A 27969-nucleotide genomic window follows, 5' to 3' on the forward strand; every position below is an offset into this window, starting at 1 on the left:
GCTTTGCTCTGCCTCACTGCAGAAGGAGCTCCAAAGACAAGGAATTCAGGGCATGGCTTTAAACACGACATCAGCCATCAGTCATCTCCTGGTTCCTGCCTCCCAGCAGCTCTGGGATGTCTTTGAGATGACAACTGTTGATGTTGAGGCTTCAAAAAAATCAATCTACTCTCCTCCAGGCCTAGCCTACTTTTAGGTGTGAGCTGAGAAAAATCCACTCGTTTATCCAGGCACAGAAACATTCACCTTCATGCCAAGGTAATTCCCCCTAAAAAAAAAAAAGCCCCCTAAAGTCACCGAGTCCAGCTGTCCCACAGCACTGAGGCCACCACTGAGCCATGGCCCCGAGTGCCACATCCACATTCAGGCTTTTAAAACCCGCCAGGGATGAGGGCACCGCCCTGGGCAGCCCATTCCAATGTTTAACAACACTTTCTGTGGAGAAATTCCTGCTGCTGTCCACCCTGAGCCTCCCCTGGCCCAGCCTGAGGCCGTTCCCTCTCCTCCTGTTCCTGTTCCCTGCGAGCAGAGCCCGACCCCCCCGGCTGCCCCCTCCTGTCAGGGACTTGTGCAGAGCCACAAGGTCCCCCCTGAGCTTCCTTTGCTCCAGGCTGAGCCCCTTTCCCAGCTCCCTCCACCTCTCCTGGGGCTCCAGCCCCTTCCCAGCTCCGCTGTTCTTCCTTGAGGAGCAGCAATTCCCAAGGGTGGTCATTCCAGGCTGCCTCACCCCTGGAGCAGGGAGAAGGGGGGTGAGGACAGTCCCACGCTGGCCCTGCCCATCAGCCGGGCTCTGGCTGCTTTATCAGCCCATTTATCTCGGCTACTTCCAGCCCTATCCTGTTTCCAATCAGCATCCCCGGCCCGCTCCGGCCTGTGGGAATTCCAGCAAAAGCCTGGAAGGAATATAAAAATGAAACAAAAACACATTCGGGGAGATTAAAGCTGGGAAAAGGCTGTGAAAAGGAGCAGCGTTCGTGTTCTCACATCTCGCTGGATGCTGAGGGCCTGGGGGAGGCCGAGCCCGGGGAAGGGGCTCCCCACAGCCAGGTTGGGGTGCAGGAATTCTTCCCGTGCTCGGGGAGCTCTGTGTGTGCCCCACTGTGCCCCCAGGGCTCCTCCCCAGGCCACAGCAGCTCTGTCCCCACTCCCCGAGCCACAGCCACAGCTGGGAGGGAGCCCGGGGCCATTAAACTGTCACAAATCGGGAGCAAATGTCAATTGGGATTGTGAGCAGCTCCTTGGAGCGCAGCGAGCAGCTCCACGCGTCCCACCGCCTTCAGAGAGGAGGGATGGGAGGGTGAAGAAATAAAAAATCACTGCCAGAGTGAGCAGAGCAGCAAGGGAGGTGAGAGCCCATCTGGTGCAGGGGTTCCCCAGCACAGGAAGGAGCTGGAGCTGCTGGAGAGAGTCCAGAGGAGGCCACGGAGCTGCTCCAGGGCTGGAGCCTGGCTGGGAGAGCTGGGGGTGCTCACCTGGAGAGGAGAAGGCTCCAGGGAGAGCTCAGAGCCCCTTGCAGGGCCTAAAGGGGCTCCAGGAGAGCTGCAGAGGGACTGGGGACAAGGCATGGAGGGACAGGACACAGGGAATGGCTTCCCAGTGCCAGAGGGCAGGGCTGGATGGGAGATTGGGCAGGAATTGTTCCCTGGGAGGGTGGGCAGGCCCTGGCACAGGGTGCCCAGAGCAGCTGGGGCTGCCCCTGGATCCCTGGCAGTGCCCAAGGCCAGGCTGGACACTGGGGCTTGGAGCAGCCTGGGACAGTGGGAGGTGTCCCTGCCCATGGCAGGGGTGGCACTGGATGATTTTAAGGTCCCTTCCAATCCAAACCATTCCAGGATTCCCTGAAAAAAGCTTCCTTGGATCAACACTGCTCCAATCCCTACTAAGCTGCAGCAGAGCCGTGTTCACAACCTGCTTCTGCAAACTGTTTCTGAGGGGGGAAAATAAAGACAGCAAATTCAAACTAACAACACACGAGCAGTTTTAATTAGGATCAGGAAGTCATCCCAGGGTGAATTCCCAGCCATGCCCACTCCCTGTGCTGCTGCTCAGACTGCAGAGCTGTCCTGGGCTGCACAGACACCTTTGTGGTGAGGATCGGAAGTGCTGGGGAGGAGATTTAATGTTCTCCAACATGGACAGGATCCTCTGGACTGGAAATCCCAGCCTAGTCCAGGATAAAAACCATGGAGCCCCTCAGAGAGGGCACAGGGCCCTGGAGCTGCTGCTCTGCAGATCTGCTTTCGGTGGCACCCCCCACTTGCTGATGCGAAGATTTAATGCTCCAGCTGCTGGGCTCATTAACAGCCCTAAACCTCTCTTTAATTAAACTTCCTGAGCCTCACAACCAGAGAAAAAAAGCACAGAAAACCTGACTGCTCGTGGCTCAAGCACAAAAACTGAACACAAAAGTTCAGAGGCAATTTTTATTTATTCTTTTAAGACTTTTTTTTTTTTTAAGCCAGGATCCCATTCATTTCTTTTTATTTATTATTATTATTTATTATTTATTATTTATTAATATAATTTGGTTTTTTTAAAAAAATTTATTTATTTATTTTATTATTTAAGCCATCCCATTTATGATCCCATCTGGAAAACCATCCAGCCCCTCTCCATGCTCAGGAGGATGCTAGTGTCCATCCACCACACCCCAGCCCTGATGAAAGTTTCCATCTCCTCATAATTCTACAGCCAGGCTGGTCTGGCCAGTGTCCGTCCCAGTCCTTGCTCGCTCCTGTCCAACCCCAAATCTTCTCCCTGGCAGCAGCACCACACTCACGTTGGCCCCACAGATGCCAGAGGGGGAATTCACACCTGCAGTGACCCATCCTAGAGAGAAACTCATCAGCTTCCTCCACAGAGACACCTCCAGAGAGCTTCTGGGTGAGCAGCAGCCCCAGGGAGACCCTTCCCAGCTCACAGGAATTCCTGAGGTCACGATCCAACCTCTCTCTGCCCTGTCACTGTGTCACCCCCACCCTTTGGCCATGGGAAACATCTCAGGAACCTCTCAGGAATCTCTTGGTCCTCATCCCCAACACCCATGGAAAAGGAGGAACCTCTTTTCCCCTGCCTGCATTGTCAGGAGAAGATGGGAATGAGACATCTGGGTGTCCTTGTGCTGGTCTGAAGCTCAGCCCACAGAACATCCCAGCTGCTGCAGGCATCAGGAAGGGATTAACCAGAATGAGAAGGTTTCCTCTTCAAAATGTGCCCTAAAAAGCACTCCGGGAAGCCAGGAGTACACAGCAGCCAAGAGGGGATCAGGCTGGAGCCATCCCAGATCACTCCTCACCCTGTGACCCTCAAACATCCAGCAGAGCCCCCAAACCCTTCCACAGGAGGAACCTTTTCCCGAGCAATGAAAGGAGCAGGGATGCTGCAGCCACCCCTTGGAGAGGTGTCCCCATCAGCACACCGAGGCTGCAGAGGGAACACATCCCGAAAGGGAGCCTGGAGAGACCCCAGAGCCCGGGAGACTGCGCAGCCCTGGGCAGCACGTGCCTGCCAGATGCTCCCCGTTCCACAGCAGGGGAGGGGGGCTCCGGGGGTCAGGGTCGCCAGCGATGCCTGACTGGGTTCGTGGAGAAGGGGCCGTGCAGGGGGAGAGGCAGCCGGGAGGAAATACCAGCCTGGGGGAGGAAAAGCCATCCCGGGTGGATTCCCGGTCACGTTTGCACATGTCTGGCTCCGGAGAGGCAGGAAGCTGCAAGGGATGGGGCTGAAAGGAGGAGGCGGAGCAGCCCCACACGTTTGGGATGCTCCTTCCTGCATCCCTGGAATGCCTCGGAGAGCTGCAAATCCCCAGTTTGGGCTCAGCCTCCAGCTCTCAGTGTCCCCTCTGCTCTGTCCCTTCTCTGTGAGGGTGAAATGCTGCTCTGGGAGCTGCAATTCCCACAAATTTGACCAAGTCTGGAGTTCCCTCCATGCCCTGGGACCTCCTGGAGTGTGTCAGCCCTGTCTCCCCTTGCCCATTCCAGCATCAGTTGGCTCCTTGCCCTCGACAGGAGGAAGCTGCAGTCTCTGACGTAACCCCAGGCCCTTCTCCCCAAGGCTCCAGACCAAGTAAAACAAAGCCAGACTGCAAATCTCAGCAGCAAGAGCCCAGACACAAAGGAACAGCTTTGGAATTGCCACTCCTGCCCCCACAGGGAAACAAAATCCAGATCTCTGGATCAGGATGGAGCTGCCCAGAGCAGCTGCAGCATCTCCAGAAGTCTCTTCCAAGGTGAATTATGCCCTGAAAATGTCTCTAAAACACCTCCCACCCCTCTTGCCCCTGCACAAAAACACTTGCAATATCCCAACAGCCATGAAACTGGATTTTTTAGCAGCCCAGCTCTTCCAGAGAGTGGCAGGAACTACACCAGTAACACCAGTTAGTGCTGCTGGAGCACCGTCACACCCTGCCCACCAAGAGCCACGACCCCTGGTACATTTAAGACAGAAAAATATAAAATCTAAATCATTAAACCACAAATAGGACATCAAAGCACTGCCTCCTACGGCTGTGCCTGGGATGAGCAGCGAGGCACAGCACCTTTCCTGCTTTAGTTGAATTTTGGGTCACTTTTTCCTCAAGCAGCACTCAAAAATGATGATGGAATGGTCACCGAATGTGGGATCTGCTCCTATCCATGCAGGAAAAAACCCCACAGTGATCTGGCCCAGAGAAGCTGTGGCTGCTCCATCCCTGCAAGTGTCCCAGGCCAGGCTGGATGGGCTTGGAGCAGCCTGGGGTAGTGGGAGGTGTCCCTGCACATGGCAGGGGGTGGAATGAGATGGGATTTGAGGTCCCTTCCAACCCAAACCATTCTGTAATTCCATGATTCTGTGACCTGGTGTCCTACAGAGAACAGGCCAAAGAAGATCTCCAGCTTAATTCCTATTTTAAGCCCAACAGTTGTGGCTGAATTTGGGAAAACATCTTTCCCTTCAGGAAAAACATCTCATCTGGATTTAAAGCCTTGCCAGCAGCTGAAACTCCACCACAGCCCAGCCCTGGGGTAGGCCAGGAGCGACTGAAATGATAAATACATGGAACATGTGGGTTGTGAGAGCTGACGTGAGAGTCACAATTAAAACCAGCAGAGCTGGGGGAGAAAATGAGCAGCACTTTTACTGCAGAAGGTGGAGGGTTTGTAGGATTCCCTAAAGTCTCCTCATCTGGAGAGGAAAACCACAAGTGAGGCATTAGAGAATGAATTAATGTGGATTCAGAGCTCTGCGTGCCCCGGGCAGGAGCCTGAGCTCTGCTTTACTCAAAGCCTTTTCAGCAGCTTCAAGGTTTTGCCTGAAAAAGAGGGAACCATCACAGGCCTCTGCATGGTCTGTGATCTGCCAGGACCTGCCCAGTGGGAGCAGGATGACCTGCATGGGGAGATCATGGAGTCATGGAATATCCCAAGCTGGAGGGACCCACCAGGATCATCCAGAGCAGCTCCTGGCCCTGCCCAGCCCCCCCAACAGCCCCACCCTGGGCATCCCTGGCAGCGCTGTCCAAACGCTCCTGGAGCTCTGGCAGCCTCGGGGCCGTGCCCATTCCCTGGGGAGTCTGGGCAGTGCCCAGCACCCTCTGGGGGAATTTTAAGCCCTTTAGGTCCCCCAAACTCTACAGAGTGTGAACCCTCTGGTTTGCTCTTTGTCCCTTTGCTTTGCAGCTCGCTTGAACTCCACACCCCTCGAAATGTCACCAGCCAGGCCAAGGGGGACCACATGGCACGATGGACACCATGTCCCGTCTCCTGACATGAATCCCATCTTCCATTTGCCATCCTCAAAACTGAAACATTCACAAAGCCCCAGGAATGCAAAAAAAATTAAAGAAGGAAAAGAAGAAGGAGAAGAAGGAGGAGAAGGAGGGGAAGGAGGGGAAGGAGGAGAAGGAGGAGAAGGAGGGGAAGGAGGGGAAGGAGGAGAAGGAGGAGAAGGAGGAGAAGGAGGAGAAGAAAGAGAAGAACAAGAAAAAGAAGAAAAAGAAAAAGAAGAAAAGAAAAAGAAAAAGAAAAAGCACAGGAGCTGATTAAAAATCTGCTCACACAAAAGTCACTGCCAGAAACTGAGATCTGACTTCAAAACTCCTCTGCATCTCTAAGGACCTTTTAATAGCTCTCATTACAGAACATCTCCCTCAGCCCTGCCAGAACAGAGCCCACATTTCCACAGGCAAGGCCCAGCTGTTTCATTGATCCATTCCAGGACTTCAAACGAGGATTAATAACGCAGCTCTGTCAAACCAAAGGTTCCACTCCTGGGCGCTGATGCCTCCCTTGGATGGCAGCTTGTTTAACCTGCGCCTTTAATCTGGCATTTCCCACTCCCAGCGGGAGCTGCCATGGAAAAGGTGCCTGAGAAACGAAGGTGCAGCAGCAGAGAAGCAGAGAAAATGATAAATAAAATGTATCTCCTTCGCAGCAATTACCTGTGTCATGTGATCCTAACCTTCAGTATAAACAGATTTAATTGTTTAAAGAGGAAGAGAAATCAGGGAATGATGGAATAGTTTGGGTTGGAAGGGAACTTAAAGCTCATCCAGTGCCACCCCTGCCATGGGCAGGGACACCTCCCACTGTCCCAGGCTGCTCCAAGCCCCAGTGTCCAGCCTGGCCTTGGGCACTGCCAGGGATCCAGGGGCAGCCCCAGCTGCTCTGGGCACCCTGTGCCAGGGCCTGCCCACCCTCCCAGGGAACAATTCCTTCCCAATCTCCCATCCAGCCCTGCCCTCTGGCACTGGGAAGCCATTCCCTGTGTCCTGTCCCTCCATGCCTTGTCCCCAGTCCCTCTGCAGCTCTCCTGGAGCCCCTTTAGGCCCTGCAAGGGGCTCTGAGCTCTCCCTGGAGCCTTCTCCTCTCCAGGTGAGCACCCCCAGCTCTCTCACGCCCCAAAACTGCTCAGCTCTGAGTCCCATGGGGTGCTGAGCACATGGAGAAAATCCCAATAAATCCTCCTCACCCCTCTGCTCTCCATGCCTGGGATTTCTTCTACTCCCTCTGGATTTAGGGGCATTCGAGGGGTGAGTTACGTGCCCTGCCCATGCCCTGCGTGGCCCACGGCAGCTTCCCCAGCCGCTGGCATCTGCTCCAAGGAAATCCATCCGTTCCTGCAGATCTCTGCTGGAGCTGCAGTGGCACAAACCTGGCACAGCCGGGGCGGCAGAGCTGCAATGCCGCAGTGCCAGACAGAGCACGCTGGCAGGATCACAGCCCCGCTCCCAAACACGTCTGGCAGGTTAAAAAAGGAAAAGGAGAGGAGCTAATGGAACCAAATCCCTGCCTGGCTGCGGTTTCCCAGCTCCGATCCCAGCCCAGAGCTCCTGCAGAAGGAGGGGAGGTGTCTGTCTCGCACCGTTCCCTGCTGGAGAGGTGGGAACCAGCGGCAGAGAGGCACCACAGTTACCCAGGGCCCTGCAGAGGGAGAAACCAGGGAGGCCCTCCGTGTCCCTCCATCCCTCCATATCCCTCTGTCCTGCCATGTCCCTCTGTCCTGCCATGTCCCTCTGTCCTGCCATGTCCCTCCATCCCTCCGTGTCCCTCCATCCCTCCATATCCCTCTGTCCTGCCGTGTCCCTCCATCCCTCCATGTCCCTCTGTCCTGCCATGTCCCTCCATCCCTCCATGTCCCTCTGTCCTGCCATGTCCCTCCGTCCCACTGTGTCCCTCTGTCCCAACACATCCCTCTGTCCTGCCGTGTCCCTCCATGCCCCCACCTCCCCTCCCCTCCCCCGCCCCCGCCCCCCCAGCCACGTGCCGGGCCCCCCTTGTCCCCAGCAGCCCCGGGATCAGCGCGGTGTGACCTGAGGTGGCCTTCAACCCTGCGGGAATGACACTGCCGGCAGCGCCGGCAATTAGCGCTGCGCTAATTACCGTCATTGTGGCACAGGAACGCCCTGTCAGGGCCGAGGTGCGCCGAACAGAAGCTGATTTTTGTGACTTTGTTGCTCTCTTGAGCTCCCGGAGTGGCAAAGGCACGGGAGGAGGGTGCGGAAATCGCGGAGAGGTTTTCTTCCCCTTAATTGCTGACCCCAGGAGAGCGAAGCTTTCCAGGCGGCTGCTCCTCGCGGCTTGAGCGAAGCCGCTGCACAATGAGGGAACAGCGGGGACACAGCATCCCTGCGCCACCAGCCCGCGATCAGGAAGCGCTTCCCTCTGCCAGTGTCCCCAGGTGCCCCCGGCAAAGCAGAGCCCCGGGTCCCCCCGAGCTGCTGCATCCCACTGAGCCAGGGATGGGATGGGAAGGAAGGGGACACAGCCAGCCTTGGCAGCCTAAAAACGGGGCAAAGCACCAAAAACCCTTCTAATCCTACAATGGGGTGGTGGGTTGGGTGAGCAGCCTCTTTTTAGGAGAAGGAAATGAGGTTTTTGTGCTCAAATCTGTCCCCCAACACTCTGCCAGGGCCAAGAGAGAGGAGCAGGGAGAGCTCCTTTCCCCACCTGCCTGGAAAGAGCTGCAGCACCAGCACAGCCCTTTCCAGATTCCGGGGCTTCCCGTGGAGGAGGGATCCTGGTGGGTTCCTTCCAGCTCGGCTGATTCTCTGATTCTGTGGTTCTGTGATTGATTCTGTGATTGATCTGTGATTCTTCCTCACTCCTTGCAGAGCTGAGCCCTGAACCTGCACCCAACAGGGTCACAAAGACCCAGCCCAGCACCCAAGAACCACTGACACCCCCCAGATTTCCCTCCCAGACAAGCCCCAGACACCCAAACCCCCTGAGGAGCGGCTGATCCCACAACCTGCAGTGTCCAGGGGATGGGAGTTGAGCTGTAAAACCATTCCCAGCTCCTGCCAGGGCAGCACAGCCAGAATTCCTGGCCCACACAGGCAGTGCCAGCCCCACGCTGGCCGTGAGAGCCATGTCATGGGTATATAAATACAGAAATATATATATTTAGCACACCCTGAACATGCACACAGAGCTCCAGCTGCCTCAGCCAGGGAGGGACCGACGCTATGTCACCCCCACGGCCGGGACCTCAACCAGGAGCAGATGGCGGCTCCTCCTGCAAGAAATTAGGAGCTTTTTGGGAGCCTGCCCAGAGGAAGGAGGTGTGGGCAGCCACTCCGTGCTGCTTCTCACACCAAACTCCGTGTCTGCCTCCAGAATCTTCCACCTAAAGCCTGGCTTAGTCTGGGCTTGACACCAGTGGCTGGAGGTCCTGGCAGTGTCTGGACAAGGTGTGACACTCAGCCCAGACTGCCCATTGTCCCATGGGAGGGAGGTTTGTATCCCCCAGCTCAGCCCCTGGTGAGCTGATCTGATCCCAAACCCGCAGGATGATCCATGACACTTCTCCTCTGGAAAATCTTCCCCTAAGGAACGGCACTCGAAACCCTTCCCCAGCACCCCAGAGCTTAAATGGAATGATTTGGGATGATTTGCACCGACTAAGGTGCAAAAACTAGAGGTGAAAGCAGCTCTGGAATCCATCTGTGCTCTGTGGTGGCACAGGGGACACAGGCTGTGAGTGCCAGAGCCAGCTCAGAGCAAGGCCTGGATCCGGAGGGAAAGAGGCTTTAGGAAATGAGGCTTTAGGAAAAGTGTAAGGTTTTTAACTTGGTCTGATCTGGAGGGATCTCGTGGGGACGCAGCCAAACATCACCTCTGCACTCCAACTGCCAGCAATACCAACATATCCTGAAGACAGGGATCTTGGGAACAGCTGGGAAGCTTGGGCTGGGAGTTTTCAAATAATCCAGCCTGAGAGAGACTTAAAACAGAGAGAGACCTTTCAATCCCAACAGCTCCAGCCAGGCAAAGTTAAATAGCACAGCGAAAATCCCAGCAGCTGGATCTGGAATGATGTGCACTCACCCCTCAGTGTCCCTGCACCCCAATATCCCATTCCTTAGGGCTTTTCCGTAAGTGTTGTGTCTCCTGTCACCTCAGCAAGGAGGCAGTGACAGCAGAATTTAGGGGGGACAGCAGGAAAACGTCCCCCATGTGCCACATCCCGAAGGCAAGGCCAAGTCCTGGCTCAGCACCTTCTCCTCCAGACTTTCCAAGGAAATTGGGGCCCCTTCCAGGCTGGAATTCCCAAAGGCACCTGGGTGCACCGAGGTCAGTGCAAGGGGGGGTACAACCAAATAATCCCAAGGGATCCAGGGAAGGTGTTTTTCTGAGGGAATGCAGGAACTCACCTCCTCCCTATTCCCAGATAAAAGCACTGCAGGATTTTAGGAAAAGGCTCTTTCATCCAGCAGAAACCAGCTGGAAAATGATGCTCAGCAAGCCCAAATTTTAGATAAAGGTGTCCTTCAAATGGACCTGAAGCACAAACCCAGGCAGGTTTTTCCCTCCTCCCTCTGGAGCACAAAGAGGAGCCCATGAAAAACCTCAGGGATAAAAGCTGGATTGCAAAAATGTCCTGGTGGGCTCTTTGTGGGGTTCCCAGAACTCCTGAGAGCCCTCAGGGTTTGGTTTTCCATGCTCTGCCCTCAAAGAGGAAAAAGCCTCAGGGGAAGGCTCCCAGCTGCTCTCTGGTGGGGGCACAGGCAGTGACCCCCGTGTTTATTCCACTTTAAATGCACAATTTAGGGTCTTGTCAAGGGAAAACAATTGGTAATTCCATATAATTGCCTAATTAAGGACATCATGACCCTCCCTAGAATGGAGGGTCAAATGGAAATGACACCAAGAGTCCAAATCTGGGATTTCTGGATTTTTAAGAAGTTGGATTTGGAACTTGTTGAGATTGTCAGCATCAGGCCAGGACACAGACGTGCTATAAAATAAATAGATATATTTTTATAATTATATCTGTATAAAACTCCTGCAACTGTACACAGACAGCGCTGATACATCTCAATTTATACCTAATTTTCCATATTTCCATCAGGTTCGATGTTCCATTTACCAAGTCCGTGTGCACATTCCCAAAAGATCCCAGATTTGAGGACCTCGCACAACGCTGGATCCGACATTTCGGAGTCCCAGACCTCCAGCAGGATAATTTCCTGCAATTCCTATTTTCCCCCAAACCCTCAAGCAAGAAATGCCATCTGCAGGAGCCAAGCCGTGCGCTTTCGGATGCATCCCTTAATTAAGCAGATTTTAATTGGATGACTCCAGCTTTAATTAAAGGCAAATTGTTCGTGCGCTTTCCTTTCTGGATCTCATTCCCAGACAGGATTTTCTGGGTTGATTTGGGGCAGTTTTGTGCTTTGCAGAGTGGGGTTGCAATTGTTATTTATTGCAATTGTTATTTATTGCATTTCATGAGGAAAAAGCGGCTCCCAGGAGCTCCGGAGCCACTGGGCTCCCACGGAACCAAGGAGCTTCCCACTTTCTCCTCCTTCCTAACCAGAGCATCCTCGGAATGTTGGGATGAGCTCAGCAAAGCCCTGGAGACCCCCAGGTTGTGCCCACTGGGCACTGTGGACAGGAAGGGGCAGCTGGGGCTCATCCCAAATCCAAAAATTCCTGCCAGTGCCACCCCCCATCCCAGACCCACAGCACTGCACGGGGAATTCTTAGGAATTGTTGCAGCTCCTGGTATAAAAAGAACCAGAGGAGGCCCCAGAGCTGCTCCAAGGGCTGGAGCCAGGCTGGGAGAGCTGGGGGTGCTCACCTGGAGAGGAGAAGGCTCCAGGGAGAGCTCAGAGCCCCTTGCAGGGCCTAAAGGGGCTCCAGGAGAGCTGCAGAGGGACTGGGGACAAGGCATGGAGGGACAGGACACAGGGAATGGCTTCCCAGTGCCAGAGGGCAGGGCTGGATGGGAGATTGGGCAGGAATTGTTCCCTGGGAGGGTGGGCAGGCCCTGGCACAGGGTGCCCAGAGCAGCTGGGGCTGCCCCTGGATCCCTGGCAGTGCCCAAGGCCAGGCTGGACACTGGGGCTTGGAGCAGCCTGGGACAGTGGGAGGTGTCCCTGCCCATGGCAGGGGTGGCACTGGGTGGGCTTTGAGGTCCCATCCAACCCAAACCCTTCCATGTTTCTATGAAACCACAAAAAATAGACACAAGTTCAATAATTGCTCCCTTAAAAATCAGCCTCTCCACCATTCCCAGGCCAGCCTGGTGCTCCAGCTGACATTTGGATTAGAGCTCATGGGATGGATTTGATTCAGTCCTAAAGGACATGGGTGGGCTGCAGTGGGAGCTGTGGTCACGGGGGACGGGACACCAGGAACACCAACAGCTCCCTGCCCACCCCACAGAACCAGGAACACAAATCCCCACGTCCTGACTGAGCTGGAGGGAGGAGAGAAGACAGGGATCCGTATTTCCTAATTGATCCAGCTAAGAAATGGATCCCAGTTTCCTTCCAGGCCGAAGGTGTCACAGCTGCCACGTGCTGTGCCCTCTTCTCTGCCACTGCTGGAGCAGAGGGCACACGGAACCTCCACAAGGTCTCACCAGCTCTGAACACCAAGTCCCAGCTCCAGTCATGAGCTGCTCTCCTCTGGCACTCACTCCACACTTCAATTATTCCCCACCTGCCTCGGGATCAGGGCACCCAGCCAGGCACAGCAGTGCCACGGGTCACTGCTCCAGCTCCTGAAGCCAAGCCCAGCTCCAAGGTCAGGAAGTCCAGCCAGGCTCAGCAGCCCCTCGCTCCCCATCCTGCTCCTCGAGGGTGTTTCCTGGAGCTGTGCCACCACGCAGGCCTTGCCTGGAGCAGAACTGCTCCATCAGTAGGGCCTGGCTGGGGAACAGAGCCTCAGCCCCAAGGAAGTGTCTCGGTTTAGGCCAAAGCCCAGGAAAAGCCCATGTTTGGAGGATTTTGCTCCATGCACCAGCTGGATCCACAACAAAACCTGAAAACCTTCCCCAGCCTGGGCAGCAGGGACCGAAGGGCAAAGCCTCACAGCTGGGTGATGCTCAGTCAAAGGTGAGGGTGGGCAGGTCCTGGCACAGGGTGCCCAGAGCAGCTGGGGCTGCCCCTGGATCCCTGACAGTGCCCAAGGCCAGGCTGGACATTGGGGCTTGGAGCAGCCTGGGACAGTGGGAGGTGTCCCTGCCCATGGCAGGGGTGGCACTGGATGGGCTTTCAGGTCCCTTCCAATCCAAACCAGTTCAGGATTCCATGATTCTATGGTATGAGACACCCAAGAAGCCTCGCACAAATCCCAGCAAACCCGGCTGCTCTGTCCCGCACCTCCACCCCCGCTCCAGGCACCCCTGTGCCACAGGGACACCGCGAGAGGCTCCGTCCCTGCCCGCCCCCAGCAGCTCACGGGAGCCGCCCCTCGCCGTGGTCGACGCTTTTTCCCCCCGTAACATTTTTGGCTGCCCCGTGGCCGGGACGCCGGGGCACCTGGGGGGTTCCCCTGCACCCCCATCGCCGGGAACCGCCGCCGCATCCCCGCAGAACCCCGGGGGTCCCGGCCGAGCCCCTCTCCCCTTTCCCCGCTCGCCGCTCCGCCGTGCCGGGCTCCCAGCGCATCCCACTGGGGACTGCCCGCATCCCTGCCCAGGATGTCCCCACCGCCCGCCAGCTCCGCTGAGCCCCCCCCGGGATCCCCCCGGGATCCGCGGCCGCCGGTCCTACCTGTGTCCAGCCCGGAGCCCGGCTCGGGGGCCGCCAGCGCCGCCGGGCACAGGGACAGGGCGCAGAGCAGCGCCAGCGCCCGCGCCCCGCCGCGCATCGTGCCCGGCCCCGGCCCCGCCGCATCCCGGCCCCGCCGCATCCCCGCCCGGCCCCGCCGCCGGGACAGGCACGGCCCCGGCCCCCGCCCCCGCCCCCGCCCCCGGCCCCCGCCCTGCCCCGCACCGCGCGGGGCCGGGGGAGCATCGGGGCGAATGTCCCGCATCGGCCCCTCCCCAAAATCAGCCGGGCTGCCAGCGCCCCCCGGGGATGAAGAGTTTGGGGGTGGGGGTCGCCCTTCCCCCCCTGCAGGGCTCCGGGGGTGACAGACGGACAGACAGACACACCCCGGACACACCCCCACGGCTGTAGCAGGGGTTGCTGACACCCCCCCGCCGTGCTGGCTTGCCCTCCATAGGTAAAGGAGACATTCCGCACCTCCCCATCCCAAAATACTCGCGGCAAGAGTTTCTCGGGGTGCTTCGCCCCCCCAGCTCTGCCCAGCTCCCCCCGGGGGTACCCGGCCCTGCTCCTGCAGTGGGAAGGACAGAGCAGCCTCCTGACCTGGCATTTTGGGGTGAGCGAGGGACCCCAGTTCTCCAGTGAGAGCTGGGCTGGGTACAACCCCCTCTTTCCTTGGGGTCTGGGCCAGTCCACCCCTCCTTACTGGGATTACAGGGGGTAAATCTGACCCAGGCCGGGTCCTCCCCAGCCACGCCACCACCACAGTGGGAGACTCACCCCAAAAGTGGGTTCCCCCAGTCCCCCCCCAGACCGGAGTGCTGCCCCACAGCAGACCCCTCACGCTCAGCTCTCCAGTGCCACCAGTGGCACAGCCCCCACAGCTGGAGCCACCCTGTGCCCCACATATGTGACAAAGCCCTGGGTGCCCACAGGTGCCCTGTGGAGATTTTGGCTCAGGCCCATGGGGGAGGCAGGCTCATTCCCAATCCATGATAGCATTTTCCCTGCAGCAATCATGCGGAGACACAAAAAACTTGGGAACCTTCAGCAAGAGACAGCGAGACAAACTCCAGCTGGGCATCCCTGCCAGGGAGCAGCAGGTGCTCAGCGTGACACCCAGCTGTCATTGTGCTCACGTGAATGCCACACCGTGGCATTGGGAAAAGAGGATTCTGGAAGCTCCTCACCCGAAATCCCGATTGCTGCGTGAGGCATGAGCCAAGCTCGGTGCAAAACGTGCGGTGCCCACCCCTCTCTGCCCCTCTCCAGGCGCTTCCCCGGCCACGCCGACTTGGCTTGGCAAGGAAATGAAGGTCAGAGACAGTCCAGGAGCCTTTGCTTTGCCATGTAGAGGATTTATTTGTCAAGAACACGTGACACGGGTTTGCCTTTCCTTTTGGAATCCCACTGATTCCATGGATGTGACCATCAGCACATGTCCCATCCCTTGGCATGTCCTGCAGCCCATTCCTGCTGTGGGACCCGTGGGACCCTGCCCTCTGCTCCTTGCCCATCCCACCGGGTCTGGTTTAGGTGGATCACCCTCAGAACCAGGTGTGTCAAACACCCTCCAATCCACAAGGAGGAAAACCCCCTTGTCAAATTCCCAGGATTCCTGTGCCCCAGTCCTGTCTCTCAGCTCAGCATCCTCTCTTTAAGCACCCTCTCCTTTGCTGGATCCAGCGACACAACCACATCCACGCCCCTCCTCAGCCCTCGGTGAGAAAATTCGGGTTTACACCCCCATGGGTGTGTCAGACTTTTGTGCAGGAGTAGCTGGACAAGGACCACGCCTCCTCCTCCTCTGTTTGTGCCGCGCTGGGCAGAAAAACCACTGCCAGCAGCAGAGACATAATAAAACCAGACACAGACAAAGCCAGGGCTGGGCTGTTCTGTTTCAGAGCAATGACAGAAAGTGGAGGTGAGGCTGAAATGAATAAACTCTGGTTATTGATACTGTTTGCTTTCAATTAACAGCTCTGCTCCACCAGCTTGGCCCAGCCTTCCTCCTTGGGGCTCCAGCCTGGAGTTTCCATCCCTTCTCTCACGGTTGGTTTCCTCACATCTCCCTTCTCACCCACCCCAAGACTTCACCAGCCAAAATATCTGCGCAGCTTTATCAGAGCCCCCAGTGCATCAACTGCTGCCATCCCTCAGTGCCCAACCTTCCAGCACTTCTCTTACTGCTCTTCCCTTTAAATTCCCTCCTACGGAGATGCCAAATTCCCAGTGACCCCTCACTGGGATCCTACTAAAAACCTGTGGATGTTAAAAAAAACTCCTGCACACGCCAGTGACTTCAAACATGAAGGAATAAGCAGAGTAACCTTAACCTTGTCCTCCCTTGCTGGGTGACCCTGGAAAATTTAGTCCCATCCAAGGGCCTCAATTTAGGTTTTTTTAAATCACATAAAGATGCAAAATTTGCCTCTTCTGCAAAATATTTTGGAATGTGCTGAGTGACAGCATTGAGCTGAGGTTTTGTTATCACGATCAGGCACTTTCTGAAAATGGTGTTTTCACAGCCTGGGAAATATCAGGAGATCTGCTTAGGATGGATAAAGAGGGATGAAATGCACTGGGATGAGTAATCCGTCACCTTGGAGGGGTGTGGGAGTCTGTGGGTGCTGCCTGAAACGTGGCTGGAATGAGGAATCGGCCGGATGCTCCCAGCTTTTCGTGCTCCAGGGAATAAAAAAAGCTGAATTACCTGAGCACCTTGAACTCAGCTGTGCTCAGCCTCTCACCCTGAGTTTTCTGCATCCTCAGACGAACATTGCAGGGAATGACTCTCCAGCCTTTTGAATCAGCCTTTTTTTCTTTTTTTCCCTTTTATTCTGTTTCCCTAGAAAGTAGAAAAAGCCTGAAAATGCTTCCCCCTAACGGCACGACCGAGCGTGGGGTGCTGCCCTTGGAAAAGCTGATCCAGGTTTCATCCACAGGGAATAAAGGGAACGGAAATCCTGCGGTCTCTGCTAGCAAGATGTGCCCCTGAGGGGAGAACTTGTGCAAACCCCTGGCAGCAAAAAGTTCCACCAGGAGTGGGATGAGGAACAGAAATAAAGCCGTTTTTGGGATTCAGCTGAACTCAAACCCAAAGGTTCCAGCTCCAGCGTCTCGGATGTGGGACCAAGGATCCTGCCTGCTCCAGCTCCCTCAGCCCTGGAGAAGCTGATGGGTTCGTTGCTGCCTTGGACCCAAAGAATACAAATGGAATAAGGAGAAAGAAAGGGGGGAAAAGAAATACTTTAGAAGGGCAGAAAGTCACCGAAAGGCTTTTAGGATTTTAAAACACATATGGGGTTGTAAAGTGGGTTTGGAGGTCTCTGTGATCCAGGTGTGAAGGGGAGAGGTTGCTCAGCTGCTCCCCCAGGCAGATTCCAGCTCCCCAGGTGGTTGTGGTGGAGCGAATCCTGCGGGGTCCTCTCAGAGGTCGGGGTGGACACAGACCCACACTGATTCCCAAACCCTGCACTGTTTTTCAAACCCTTTTACACTGCTCAGAAATCTTCATTTCATGTTTGGGATATCTCAAGAACTTTAAATAAATCCTTCTCTTCCGTGTCATCCAGCCCCAAGAGCCCCAAACCCCGCACAGACCCCACTGCAAGCCAAGGAAAGCTCTCCTGCCCCAAACCTTGCTGATCATGCACTGTGGGACCTCAAGCAAAGCATCTCCTTCCCAAGCTCCAGCCTGACCTGGAGATCAGGGAGTTGAGGACCTTTTCCTTTCATTCCACACCAAATCCCGGGTGGGATCTTGGGTGGTCTCATCACAGAAAAGATGCAACAAGAGATGAGAAGAGTCAAGGCCTTGTGCCCTGGAAAGTGCTCTGCAGCCTCCAAGAATTTCTGGAGAGTCTTTGGTGTTGTGTGGCACCAGCAGACCCTGATGAAGGAGGAACACGGTGGATTTCTGCCCCTGGAAAGGAATGGGGGGGATTCTCCAGTTATCCAAAGAAATGAGAAGTGCTTTCCTTCTGTCCCGACAGCCCTTGAGTTTTTCTGCTCAGTGCAAGTCTTGGAAGTACCAACTTCCAATTAATTCCACGAGTATTGTTAGGATTAATTCTGGTTTCTACAGGTGCTACAGCAGGGCCTGGACATGTGACAGACGCCTGACACCAATCCAACCCCTCACTGCTGATTTCCAGGGAAATCAGCCTGAGGGAGCCTGGAACACCTGCTGGGAGCGGGGTCAGGGTTGAATCAGGGTTAGAGCCAAAGGGAGCCACGTGCCTAGCACATAAAATAGTCTGGGTTGGATTTAGGGTTAGACCCTTTAAAGGTCCTCGAGTCCAACCCTTCTGGGATGAGCAGGGGCATCTTCAGCTTGTTTAGAGCCACATCCAACCTGACCTTGAACGTTTCCAGGGATGGGGCATCCACAGCTTCTCTGGGCAACCTGTGCCAGTGTTTTACAGGAGAAACATCCCTCTGGCAAAAACCTGGAAGGAATCAATCACTGCTGGCAGGTTTTAACCCTCAACTTTACAGTTTTGCTGCCTTTTGGACTCCAGGAACTGCCATCTCCATACTGGATCCACACCACAAACTTCCAAACAGCTCCCTACTCAAACCAAGCATCCGTGAAGCCTCTATGGAAAAACCAAACCACAACCCCACAGACGCAGCCAATTCCTCGCAAGATCCCAGTTTGGGATGGAGTTTCTCCCGGACTGTCGCTCCTGGAGGTGGGCAGGCCCTCGGAGCCGGCCCTCCGGCGTCTCCCGCTCAGCAGGCACACCGCACACACCGTCTGGGAATTGCTCAGGTTGGTTTTGGTTTTTTTTGCTAAGTTTTTATTTTAATTCAAGGACTTTGCTTCATACAAAATGGAATTGTAGAAACAACTGCAGAATTCAAAGTTTGGCTGATAAATATTACTCAGGCAGCAAACTAGGCAATCACAGAACCTTTTGTTTTTCTCAATGGTTTTTTTTTCCCCCCCCTTTTTTCTTTTTTTTGGGTAAAGTTCCGCTTTGTGTTGCATGGTTGGAACTTCGATCGTTTTTCACACGGTTTTTTTAAATATAAAGTTTTGCAACAAACCCCCCGAATTTATATCAAATATAATTAAAAATTAACAACTGATGAATACATTGTATCAAAAAAGTACGAAGATAAACATTTTCCATGCACATACTTTTTATAGATATGTATATATGTATATATATTACATGCAAACATTACTTATTCAAAGTACAGCCACTATGAGACTGGTTCTGGATGCAGAAAACTGATCGGTGCAATTCAAGTTTGGCAACTCACTATGAGGATTCTTGGAAAGATGGAGAGACAGCAGAGAGGCTGTAAAAAAACGTCGGGAAGGGGTTATGGATAATTGTGGTCAGGCTTTTCTGTCACTGTCATCGACCCCTACGAGGTGGGTGGAGGATTTGGACAACTTGAGATTCTTCTTCGTGTTCTGCCTAAGAATTGGGGTGACCCAAGGCTGTGTTAGTGCAGGGCTGGGGGGTTGGGGGATGGAAAATGGGAGAGGAAAAGGGGGGAAAAGACAGAATTATTCCCTACAGAAGGACATCTCTGTTGCTTTCCAGTGTGGGGACGGTGTTTGCATGCACGGGCAGAGAGATGGTGGTGTCCCTTCCCCTCGACTTCCTGCAGTAAAATAGGAACGTTGGAAAATTTCAAATAAAGCGTTTGTGCCTTCATTTCAGGAAAATGTAGAAAACATTTGGTCACAATCGTGCTGAAGCCTGAAACAGGAAAATCCAGCAGATAAAGCTACAGATGGATGAAGGTCTTTGAGTGGTGCTGGGGTGGGTGTGTGTCCGGACGTGTCATCTGGTTGCATAGCCCTCCATTTGGGAATGCCAGGAATGCCAGCCGTGACCTCTGGCTACCACACTGCCTTTATTCCGAGTGCACACGAATACAGAGACAGAGATACAGACAGGAGTTATCCTTTAGCAGAATCCAGGGATGAGATCGGCCAGAGATTGCTACTGAACAGAACGAAATTAAAACAAAACACTGGAGGGAACAAAACCGGGTTGAGTTTCCTCAAGGGAAGAGCTACAGGAGATGTGAAGAACCACCCTAGAGCAGACTGCTCCTGCCTGAGGCTGAAAGACTTTGCTGAGAGCACAGGAGACCTCCTGAGCGTTTTGGTGGCATCTGATCCCCTCCAAGCACCCTAGGGACAGAACAGATCACCAGGGCCAGCGAGATTTCCACCCATCCCACGCGACCGCTGCGCCTGGAGAAGTTCCACAGGTCTGGGGCTTGGTAGATGCTCTGAAAAAATTCACCTCTCCGACCCTGTCCTCTTTCCTAGCGGTGTTTTTAGGGATGTGCTTGGCACCTCCCACCCTTCCTCCTTTCACCTTTGAACCTCTCCGTGTCCTCTGGCTGCCCTGTGCGCCGATCCAGCCCCACAAGGGCTCAGCAGAGCCCCGGGCACGAGGCTTTGCCCCCAGCCTCCCTCCCCGCCAGCACAGCGCGTTTGCCCCTTTCCCAGGCTCACAGTGCAGGAATCCACACGGGCACAAAAGAAAGAAACCAGCCAACACAAGAGTCGTTGCAAGAACGCAGAAATCTCATCCCTGAGAATCAGAGTTAAGAGGTTTGGATTATTATTATTATTATTATTATTATCATCATCATCATTTGTTTTTTTAACCTTCTCTTATCAGGCAATAAAAACAACTCACTCCAACTGCCCTCCACACCAATGATGCACGGCCAGAGCTCTCTCAGCCAGCCTGTGGGAGATGCTGCTTCTCCTGCAGGAGCATCCCTGCAGCTGCTGCCCTTTCCCACCTGCATTTCCTCCACTGGGCAATGAGACAAGGCCGGCTTTGTTTGCTGCAATCGCTCCCCTCCCACCCATAAAAGTATATCTGTATATATATATATATATTTATATATTCTAAAAAAAAAAAAAAAAATTAAAAAATAAAAGGCCAACAAAACCCAACCCAACCCCAAAGCACGTTTGCCTTCCCCACTGGAAGCTCCCGGCCTGGAGCGCAGTGTCCGGGGCGTGCTGACCCCAGGGCCCCTCCGAGGCTCCGGCCACTCGGCCCCCGCCCTCTCTGCCCTCCCCACGCTCGCCAAAGCTCTGATGCCTCCAAGCAAGAGGTTGCATCTTCACTGTGAAAGATTTCAAAGGTTAGGCACTTAGTAGTGAACAACTGGAGCATTCGGTAGAAACGGTGGGACCTGGAATGACAATTGGACTAATTCTCTACATAAAGAGGAAATTTTTTTCTTTTTTTTTTGGTTTTTTTTTTACTGTACAATTTACAAAAATGCACACAATGAAAAGTTAAAGTTCTATCTAATAGCTTGATATAAAACCAATAACATTTCTTCTTCTCACCCCTACGCTTTTTTTCCTCTTTTTGTTTGGGTTGGGGTTTGGTTTTTTTTGTGGACTTTTTGTTTTTTTTAAGTTGTTTTTTTGCTAAATCAAGCTTATATTGTAAACAAGACAAAACAGTGAGGGCGTGTTGCAGTCAACAGGAGAGAGGGATGGATTGAAAAGTCTCAGCAGCAAGGAAACAGTCCTTACAAAGGAGCTCTCTTGTGGCTTTATCGTGTGTCAGTGTGAAGGACCCGATGTGGTGAGTGACATTAAGAGACCCCCGGGGCAGCGGTGTCACAGCAGGGTCAGCTCTCAGCTCAGGGAGGGGGGGGGTGGCACCAGCTCTGCCCTAAAGGATTGCAGTGGCTGAACATCAAGTCCCAAAGGACTGTCCTTTGTTCTGGGCTGTGTTTCTCCTCTCCCAGTTTCTTGGGTGCATCTCTTCCTTCTCAGCGCTCAACGAGACAGAACGCGGGGGGCGAGCGTTGATCGCGCGAGTCCCTCTGCGACCCCCAGCTCCCGCCCTGGCAGGGGGGGAATTATGATGGTAAATTAATTAAGAAATAGCCCAACAAAACTGCGCCAATCTTGAGAAGGACCCACAGTTCTGCTTTTCCACCGTGGAAGGCGAGGATCGCTCTTCTCCCGGCTCCTCGCGTCCGCGGCCGGGTTGGCGCCTGGTGCGTGTCTCGGGACTAGACAAGGCAGTGGGGAGGGGGCAGAGAGGGATGTGCTCCTCCCGCTGCCCTCCCCAGAAGGAGGGAGCCTTCTTCCTCCATCTGTCTAGTGCAAAAAACAAAAAAAAAATCAAAAAGGAAAAACTAAAGAACAACAGAGGAGAGAGAGGCTGCAGGGGCATCTCCGGCCCCGGGCGCTGAGCAGTTCTCGGGGCTGCCCCGCTGGAGCTGCTCCCCGTGGGAGCTCCCAGCCCTCCAGATGATAAAACTCATCCTTATTAAGCACGCACACCTCGCAGGGTTCCGCCGAGCCGCTAGCACCAGTCATCCTCATCGGCTTCGTGGTAGTAACTGCGTCCTCGGGCGCCAGGGCCCGTGTTGAGCCCCAGCGTGTAGTGGTACCCGTTGGGCACCCGGCGGATTTGGTGCGACTGCGAGGTCAGGGAGGAGACGTAGGAAGTCCTTGAGGAGCGGCCCGAGTTGGTGGCCACGGCCTCCTCGAAGGTGAGCGTGTCCTCGGGCGCGGCGCGCTGGGGGCTGTCGGCGGCGGCGTCGTGGTGGCCCAGGTAGGGGTCGGAGCCGATGCGGGCCACGGTGGGCGGGGGCGGCGGCTGCTCCCCCCGCAGCAGCGCGTTGTGCTCGGACAGCCCGCGGCTCAGGCGGCCCGGGGAGAACGTGGGGGTTTGGAAAGTGGTGAAGTGCACGGGCGAGGAGTTAGCGGTCTTGTAAGTGATGCTGGGGCGTGGGGTCAGTGGAGTCTGTGGGAGCTGCCTCCGACCCCGGCAGGGGGTACTAGCACCAGATGTCGACAGCAAGGGGCTCCCATTAACTGAACCACTGCCCTACATCAAAATTGGAACAGAGCAAATCAAAAAATAAAAAAAGGGAAACGCCGGACAAACACAAAGGCAGGCAGGTATCAAACAGAAGGAGAAGCAACAGAAGGCGGAGACGAGTCACAAGAGGAAAGAAAAGCAAAAAAAGAGAGAGTTTAGACAAGCACAGTCGGGGTGGGGGAGGCTCTCGAGAGATAATTCAACACAAGATGTGAAGAGCTGGAGAGTTCAAGTCTGGGAGCAGTAGGAACAGAGAGGGGCAGAGCATCGGTAGGACGCAAACTGGCACACGGCTCCAACAGAGGGGAGACACTGCCCAGGGGAGGCACCCACAGCATACAGGGCTCGACATGCGCCTTACCTGGCCTGGGAGCAGCTCAGAAACCTGGGTTATTGGGGTGTTTTTTACAAATTCTTATTATTTTTTTTATGATTCAGCCTCGGGGTGGGTTTCTGCACAACTTCACCCCACAGTTTTGAGTGCTGGGCTTGTGGGAAGTGTCTCTGCCCATGGCAGAGGGTTGGAACGAGATGAGCTTTAAGGTCCCCTCCAAACCAATTTAGGATTCTATGACTCTATTTCTGTGGCCAAAACTGATGATGATGATGATTATTGTAATTATTATTATGGATTCCACATGGAAGGAGGATCTTGGGGACTGGTTTTTGCAGGTTGGGAATGAAATGCCTTTAGATTAAATAGCCAATTTCTGAAAAAATAACAACCAAAAGCTTTTTGGATAGGCTTTAACAAGTTCCTTTAAGAGAAATGCATTCACCTTCTCCTCTTTAATGTTGCACATTTGATTTTGGGGTTGTAGGAGGGTTTGGCAGCTTCCTGGGTTACTGATAATGCCACGTGAGGGGGAACTAAGCTGCACTAATTTACACAAATGCCACAAGTGAGAGGAACAGGCCCATTTTCCCATTCCTGTTTACATTCTCCCAAGCCAGGACATGAGTGCATTGAAAAATCCCTCAGCCTTTCCCAACCTAACATTTTGAGACCAGACCTTTAGCTTTAAAGAGCACTTCTTCCTTCCTATCAACCCATCAGGCTGTCAACCAATGCTCGTTCTGCCCTGCCTGGCTCTCCCAGTGACCCAGCAACATCCCAACATCCAGGGGATGCTGCCCAGCTTTTCCCAAGAGCCTGATCACCTCACAATTACAAAAGAAAGGAGAAATAAATTTTAGCATGGAGAAAAGGAGGCTCAGGGAGGACCTTTTTGGTTTCTACAACTCCCTGACAGAAGGGTGGAGCCAGGTAGGGGTTGGGCTCTGCTCCCATGTAAGAGGAGTAGGATAAGAGGAAACAGCCTACAAGGGGAGGTTGGACATGAGGAGGAATTCCATCATGGAAAGGGTGGCTGGTCATTGGAAGGGGCTGCCCAGGGAGGTTTGGAGTCCCCATCCCTGGAGGTGTCCAAGGAAGGCCTGGATGTGCTCAGTGCTCTGGGCTGGAGCTCAAGGTGGGATTGGGGACAGGTTGGACTTGGGAGGATTTTTCCAACCTTGGTGTAAAGCCCCAAGCAGGACCTCAATGGCTTTACCTGCTTCTACCTGGCCTTCCTTCCCCATTCCACCTCCTTTAATTCAAGCAAAACATGGAAAAGGTGCACAAATCCCTGGCAGACCTCAGGGCTGCTTCCCCACCCTGCCTCTCCTCACCTGTCTGTGCGGGCCATGCTCTGGGCCCCCGTTGGGGGAAGTGGGCCTGCTCTGGTCAGCAGATTTGGGCTGGGCACGGTCCCGGCTGCCGTAGCGGTCGCAGGAGTAGAAGCGCTGCTTTTCGGACGAGGAGGAGGAGTGCTGCTTCCTCTCCTGGGAGCGGCCACGCTCCTGCTTCTTGTCCTTGGAAGAAGACTCTCCAGACTGGGCTACTGAAAAGGAGAACGTTGGGTAGGGGGTCACCAACGTGTGTGGGGTGGGGAGGTCCTTCCACGCAGGCAGGACCCCAAATCCTACTTGAAAGGAGGAGGACAAGGGACAAATCCTGCTTGGCAAAGCACTCACTAGCTTGTCCATCAGCCAAGTGATGGGCGGCCCTATCCAAGGATTTCTGCTTCTTCTCTTTCCGCCGGTGGCAGCGGTGGTGGTGGTGGTGGTGGCCTTGCTCCGGAGGCATCCGCTCCAGGGAATACTCGTAGAGGTGCATGGCGTGAGGGCGCTGAGGGGTCAGCGTGGAGACCGAGCGCTTCATGGGGCTCGTGTCCGGGATGGGCTGCGGGGAACAGGGAGGGACACGGAGCAGGGTGAGGGAAGGCGCCGGGCCCCGCTCGGCTGCCTAGTTCCCAGCATGGAAGGGGTTAAACAGCGAGAGAGAGGGGCAAGGAGGGGAAGGAGAGAAACGGTTAATTGGAGATAACCGGAATGGGCAGGAGGATTGGGTGTGACATGTGGGGAGCGGTCTCTGAGTGCCAATCCACGGGGAGCAGAGGCACAGCAGCGCTGCACAGCACACACAGCACGGAGCTCAGCAGGGACACGGGGCACAGCAGCAGCCAAGGGCAACTCTCCAACACCAGTGGCACCCACAGCTGCTCCAGGGCCTGCATCCCAAAGCAGCTCCGAAGGGGAAAGCAGGCAGCATTGCTGAGCACCACGTGGAGGGGGAGAAAAATCAGGAATCGGGACAAGGTACAGGCCAAGCCACGGGGAAATTCCTTCTGTGTCCCTGCAACTGAAGAGAACTCCCATCAAACATTTAAACCTCTCTGGTCCCACCATCACTCTCGGAAGCCCTCTGAGGCAAGGATACCGTGTGCATCCTGCAATCCTACCAGGACCTCCAGAAAGGAATACCTGGGTTTGCTTTTGCCATTTTAAAAACATTTGGGTCCAAACATCTGGGCACTGAGAGCAGCGACAGCATTGCTGGACCCTCCCCCTGTGCCAGTGGCAGCTCCAGACCCTGATCCTGCGGCTCCAGACCCTGCTCCTGCGGCTCCAGGCCCTGCTCCTGCGGCTCCAGGCCCTGCTCCTGCGGCTCCAGGCCCTGCTCCTGCGGCTCCAGGCCCTGCTCCTGTGGCTCCAGGCCCTGCTCCTGCGGCTCCAGGCCCTGCTCCTGCGGCTCCAGGCCCTGCTCCTGCGGCTCCAGGCCCTGCTCCTGCGGCTCCAGGCCCTGCTCCTGCGGCTCCAGGCCCTGCTCCTGCGGCTCCAGGCCCTGCTCCTGCGGCTCCAGGCCCTGCTCCTGCGGCTCCAGGCCCTGCTCCTGTGGCTCCAGGCCCTGCTCTGGCGGCTCCAGACCCTGCTCCCTTCCCTTTAGGTACAAAACCTTACGAAGGTTCTGCAGAACCCCAGACAAGCGTCCTGCAGGACAGCTCCTCTCACAGCCTCTGCCTTCCCTCTGCCCAGGGATAAAGCTCAGAAAACAACGACAATTCCCACATTTCCTTCTCTGCTGGCCTCTGGCTGGCTCCATGTGGGGACAACACCTCATCCACCCTCTGGATGCTTCCCTGGGTGTGCCACTGCATCCGAGCCGTGTGCCAGAGGAGAGGTCTCAGGGCACAGCGCTCCAGCCCAACAGGGAAGTTCAGGATGTTCCCCAGTCCCTCAGCCTTCCACTTGTTTGAATTCCCAATCCAGTAAGTGCCTCCAACAACAGCTCTCACAGAACATTTACTCTGCTCACTGTAACCTTTCCTCAGAGCTCTGTATTATTTTTCCTGTCGGTTCTCTTTTGTTTGCTTATCCCGAAATCCAGATCTCTGCTTCCCTGTGATATTTACCCAAGGCAAAGGCAATTGTTTCACAGCTCTGCTTGTTACTTTGAGCGGAAAAAACATTCTCCCTCCCCTTGAGGGAAGATTATCCCGGGTGTAAAGGCACAATCTGGGCAGTTACCCACATTTTGGTGCTTCCCACAGAAGGGCAGTCAAGATCTTGGTGCTGGAAGGTTTATAAGAGGCACAAAGCTGGGATGAGGGAGCCCAGCACAGCCCGTGGTGTGTCCCTGGAAGCACCAACTCCATCAGCAGGACCACGCTGTGCTGCTTTTGTGTCACCTCTTGTGGCCCTCGTTTGTGTGGGCAAAAATTTATATTCAGGAGCTTCACGTCTGTCCTTGCTCAGTGCTGAGCCTGCAGCTGGGGGAGGGCACGGGGGTGTAAACTGGACGGTCTGAAGGGCAAAAATATGGGAGGTGAAAGTACTTCCCATTAAAAACACATCCAGAGTTTTAAAATCCATACAGGAGCTGCCAGGACGAAAGCAACAGAAAACTCCCAACAAACAAACAAACAAACAACAGAGAAACAAAACCCCAAACAAACAAAGAAAAAAATCCCAACAAACCAAACCAAACAAACAAAACCAAACTAAAAAACTCAAACAAAAACCCAAACCGAAACAAAAAAAAACAACACAAAAAAACCCACCAAAAAAAAATCTCAGGTAAATTGTCAAATAAACATTTCTTTTTGGGCTTTGGTCCTGCTTCCATGCTTACTCCAGGGACAGAAGTCCCACGGACACGAATCAGGGCCAAAGCCACGAATCCCTTTTCCATAAATCCTGGCAATGCTCTTGTTAAGGGAGGCACAAGCTCCCAAAAAGCCTCGGGAGGCTGCAGGCACCCCTGCAGAGAGCTCTTAATTGCTTCTTCATTACCAACCCGACTGTTTTCACTGCCTGAATTCCTGAGCAACGAGGCACGAAAATAAACAAATCAAAAAAAAAAAAAAACAAAAGAAAGCCAAGCACCCACCCAAGCCCTGCTCCCAGAGGCAGCAGCGAGCAACCATGGATGGAGGGAAGGGCGGAGAAGTGGGAAGAGATAGAGAGGGAGAGAGAGGGAGAAAGAGAGAGCGAGCGGCTGCAACTCCAAATGAGAGGGGAGAAAAGTCGAGGGTTAAAGGCAGGTTAATTAATTATTAAGATGAATAGGATACAATTTAGTGCGAACTACATACTGCCAGGTAACTCCCAGGTGACCGTGCTTTGCTCCTCTGCAAACAATTCGGACAAGGTGAGGGACATTATTGGAAGCAGCCCCACAGTACAGCCAGTGTCAGACATCAGATGTGCAGCGGACACGATGATGGATGACCAGGGAGGGAGGTGATGAGGGCAGGACAGCAAAGAGGGATGGGGAAAAACACAGGAGGAGGGGTTGTTTTTAAAGAAGTGCAACATAAAAAGAGAGAGGCAAACAGAAAGGGAGACGTCCAGGAACAGAAAGCGTTGCAAATAAGAGTCAGGAAGAACTCAAAGTTTGGGGAGGGGCAGAGCAGCACGTGAGAGGGAGGGTGGGGGGCATGGAGGGGGGAGACACACACAGAAAGGACATCAGTTATTCACCCAAGCTACGACCGCTGAACGTTGTGTTATTAAATGAGGTTAGACCTGAGATCCCGGGCCTGATGCACAAGCAGGTGTGGCACGAGGGGCAGTGGCACCCTGCAGGACACAAGCTGTGCTCCTGTCAGGCATAATGCCATTTTGGTTTTTTACCCTTTTTTTCTTTTCTATATTCTCTGTATCCTTTACACATACACTTGGAGCTTTGTAGCTTCATATTGTAGCTGAATTTCAACATTTTCCCAGGCAGAAAGACAAAAATTCCAGGATCCCGGTGCTATCTTGGTTCTCCTTAGAAAGCAAGGCTGAAACCAGCTTTCTAAGACATGGTTT

The 27969-nt window shown here is 54.4% G+C and overlaps 2 protein-coding genes across 24 annotated transcripts in view; both read right to left on the reverse strand.

Moving 5' to 3' along the window:
• Window positions 1–13585, reverse strand: part of LOC125336807 (collagen alpha-1(I) chain-like) — a 74022-nt gene extending 60437 nt beyond the window's left edge. Inside the window, exon 1 of the mRNA XM_048325863.1 lies at window positions 13487–13585. Coding sequence (XP_048181820.1) covers window positions 13487–13583 — 97 coding nt within the window. The 5' untranslated portion in view covers window positions 13584–13585. The remainder of the gene's footprint in view (window positions 1–13486) is intronic.
• Window positions 13586–14820: 1235 nt separating this feature from the next.
• Window positions 14821–27969, reverse strand: part of CACNA1B (calcium voltage-gated channel subunit alpha1 B) — a 268511-nt gene continuing 255362 nt past the window's right edge. For 13 of the 23 annotated variants that reach the window (XM_048325181.1, XM_048325175.1, XM_048325176.1 and 10 more), the window contains 3 exons: window positions 24349–24619; window positions 24004–24215; window positions 19016–22338 (listed from right to left, as the gene is read on the reverse strand). In XM_048325181.1, the coding sequence (XP_048181138.1) occupies window positions 21811–22338; window positions 24004–24215; window positions 24349–24619 (1011 nt within the window). In that variant the 3' untranslated portion in view covers window positions 19016–21810. Of the gene's footprint in view, window positions 22339–24003; window positions 24216–24348; window positions 24620–27248; window positions 27285–27969 lie in introns of all 23 variants that reach the window. The other 10 variants (XM_048325193.1, XM_048325192.1, XM_048325190.1 and 7 more) reach the window with 5 other exon arrangements.

The sequence above is a fragment of the Corvus hawaiiensis genome, chromosome 21 (genome assembly GCF_020740725.1).
Source record: "Corvus hawaiiensis isolate bCorHaw1 chromosome 21, bCorHaw1.pri.cur, whole genome shotgun sequence".
In the NCBI taxonomy this organism is placed as follows: Eukaryota; Metazoa; Chordata; class Aves; order Passeriformes; family Corvidae; genus Corvus; species Corvus hawaiiensis.